The sequence below is a fragment of the Camelina sativa genome, chromosome 18 (assembly GCF_000633955.1).
Source record: "Camelina sativa cultivar DH55 chromosome 18, Cs, whole genome shotgun sequence".
In the NCBI taxonomy this organism is placed as follows: Eukaryota; Viridiplantae; Streptophyta; class Magnoliopsida; order Brassicales; family Brassicaceae; genus Camelina; species Camelina sativa.
This window is the reverse complement of record NC_025702.1, coordinates 8,195,564-8,198,634: the sequence shown is the minus strand read 5'-3', so window position 1 is coordinate 8,198,634 and position 3,071 is coordinate 8,195,564. Positions and strand designations below refer to the sequence as shown.

The 3,071-nt window shown below is 38.5% G+C and overlaps 1 protein-coding gene across 1 annotated transcript in view; it reads right to left on the bottom strand.

Annotated features, from left to right (window-relative positions):
- LOC104763236 (myb-like protein X) overlaps window positions 1-3,071 on the bottom strand; it is a 7,569-nt gene that overhangs the window by 1,709 nt on the left and 2,789 nt on the right. The window contains exons 4-6 of the mRNA XM_019240009.1: window positions 1,907-2,051; window positions 567-1,307; window positions 208-317 (exon numbers count right to left, since the gene is read on the bottom strand). Coding sequence (XP_019095554.1) covers window positions 208-317; window positions 567-1,307; window positions 1,907-2,051 — 996 coding nt within the window. The remainder of the gene's footprint in view (window positions 1-207; window positions 318-566; window positions 1,308-1,906; window positions 2,052-3,071) is intronic.

The following is a 3,071-nucleotide window of genomic DNA, read 5'->3' as shown; positions in this document are numbered from 1 at the left end:
CTCCCTTGTTGGTACATTGAGTATCTGATTGAGATACTTTAGGTCAGGATGAGGCGGCTTTATGGATGCTTCACCATTTTCCTTGACTTTCACTTTCATTGTTGCAGCCAAAGGGCTTGGTGGACAGACCTTTTGTTTTTCTCCAGATACAGCAAAACCGTTAATCCTAACTTCTTTGACTTGTGGCTTGCAAGTCGTTTCTTGCACCTTAGATGCAGGCATTGGAGGAGTTCGGGGTGCACCTAATGTTCTTCCATTTTCCACAGATGGTGAAGAAGTTGAGTGCCTCTGTAACTTGTGTGGCATGGTTCCATTTTCTGCACAAAAATTAAAGACTAATGTTAGAAAAACAAATAGTGAAGAACACTGTCAACGTTTCATTAGTCCAAATAACTACTACAATACCCAGAGACTAAGAAATTGAATTATCTTTTTAAGGTAAGAAAACATACCATGATTGGATAAAACTATAAGGTGCTTTAAAGTACTATTATCATACTATGGTTAATATGGCAACTACACTCCTCATTCACCAGACAGAGAATCGGATCAGGGAATAAACTCACCATACAAGAATCCATTTGTCTCATGATCCTTCCGCTTGCCAAGATTTCCCTCAGTAATAACGTTCTTGACGCTTGCCCGTGAAAGGTCAGGCGGTTTGCTATTTCTTATGTCCAGATAGTCCTTTTCCCTCTCCTCTAATCTGGGCCCTTCTATCAATTTTGGTTTCTCCTGGCGAGTTTTATTTATTGACTCTATGTTTTCCTCTTTCTTCTCTTTAATTCTGTCTTTATCTTTTGCTTCATTCTTCTTTTCCCCTTCTTGATCCCTTGGTTTATCACCCTTGGTCACACTTTGCTTGCGGTGACTCTTCTCCGCTGATTCTGTTTGCCTGGCCTGGTCTCTGTTCTCCATCGGTTTACTCATAACCTCAGTTCTTTTCTGATCTGCACCTAAGTATACTCGAGAAGTAGCATTTTTAGAACTTTTTGCCGCTGCAAAATTCTTCGGGGTATTGATTCTCTTATCTTCATCCACCCTATGGGTTATTTCCTCAACTGGGCCATTCTCAAATGCTCTTCCAGTTAATCCTAAATTTTTTGGGTTGGGATAATCAATCTTTGGTGCACTCTGACTTCCTGTTGCTTCTTCGTCATATCTGATCCTTCTTGCCAGGTCCTGTACATACTTTGACTCTCCATTGATATTATTCTGCACGGCATTTGTTACAAGTTTCTCTCTGTGCCCGGTGTTTGTCAGAACCTCTGCTTTCTTCTCCTCCAACGGTTTGCTTTTTTCTTTATCTTTCCGATCTTTATGTTTGACTTTCTTCTCCTTTCTTTCCTTCTGTTTGTCTTTGCTTCTATCTTTACTCCTTTTCTCTTTACCCTCTTTCTTTTCTTTATCCTTCTTGTGCTTCTTTTCCTTGTACTTGTCCTGAAATTCACATCCCATGAAGAAACATATAAGGCAGCAGCATATAGTTCCACTTCCACCTATAACAGTAACAGACTGTACTCTATACGTGGCAAAAGCATAAAAGACAGAATACAAAAGCATTTCAGCATAAAACTGTCATTTTCCAGAGGAGAATTACACTTGAAAGAAAAACGAAAGCTTCCAAATCCCTCAGCTATTAACAGACCAGANCTATGGGTTATTTCCTCAACTGGGCCATTCTCAAATGCTCTTCCAGTTAATCCTAAATTTTTTGGGTTGGGATAATCAATCTTTGGTGCACTCTGACTTCCTGTTGCTTCTTCGTCATATCTGATCCTTCTTGCCAGGTCCTGTACATACTTTGACTCTCCATTGATATTATTCTGCACGGCATTTGTTACAAGTTTCTCTCTGTGCCCGGTGTTTGTCAGAACCTCTGCTTTCTTCTCCTCCAACGGTTTGCTTTTTTCTTTATCTTTCCGATCTTTATGTTTGACTTTCTTCTCCTTTCTTTCCTTCTGTTTGTCTTTGCTTCTATCTTTACTCCTTTTCTCTTTACCCTCTTTCTTTTCTTTATCCTTCTTGTGCTTCTTTTCCTTGTACTTGTCCTGAAATTCACATCCCATGAAGAAACATATAAGGCAGCAGCATATAGTTCCACTTCCACCTATAACAGTAACAGACTGTACTCTATACGTGGCAAAAGCATAAAAGACAGAATACAAAAGCATTTCAGCATAAAACTGTCATTTTCCAGAGGAGAATTACACTTGAAAGAAAAACGAAAGCTTCCAAATCCCTCAGCTATTAACAGACCAGATTATATACGGCTGCGGGCCAAAAATAGTGAAAAGGATGGATATGCATTGTTTTTCTTTTTCTTTATCCTCTAGTAGGTAAATAGTCTGATCTATCTGCCGTAAACTACTACCAGTAAATTCAAGCTCCATAACTAACTCCTAAACTCCTCAATATTCTTTCTGAGTACCATTTACTGCAGTGTCTTAATTATGGCTATTCAATCACCTACATCAATGCAAGGCACCCTCACTACTTCCCGATCCTTAAATAGTCTAATCTAATACCGGTTGTGAAAAGAGATACTAATATGGTCCTCAGGTCAAATAAGCAAACCCTTGAGAAAATAATAAATGAGATAAATATTTCGAACATCTAACACAACGAACTACATGAACAGCCCTTCACTTGGAAGCTTACAATTCCCCATTTAAATTCAATCAAAGATCCATCACCCTTAATGTGTTCTATATATAGTAGGAGACAAAGGAACATTCTCGTAAATCTGGAAAAGAAAGGTACAATTCTATAGATGACACGAGATGCATCTCTGATGATTTCTCTCACATATAAGTACCAATCGATCAGCATCAGCGATACTCTCATAAGAGATAGTCAAATCCTTCCTATCGATCGCAGTTTACATGAGAATACTCAAGGTTTAATCACCAAGCAATGAGGTTACCATAATAGCAAAAGACTAATTCTCCAGAGTCTAAGAATCACCTAATCAAATGGTTTACTAAGTATGTCTATAAGTCCTAAAAAACAACACAAAACATTCCACAATACAATGAATTCCACAAAACCCATTAGACTCCAGTCTCATG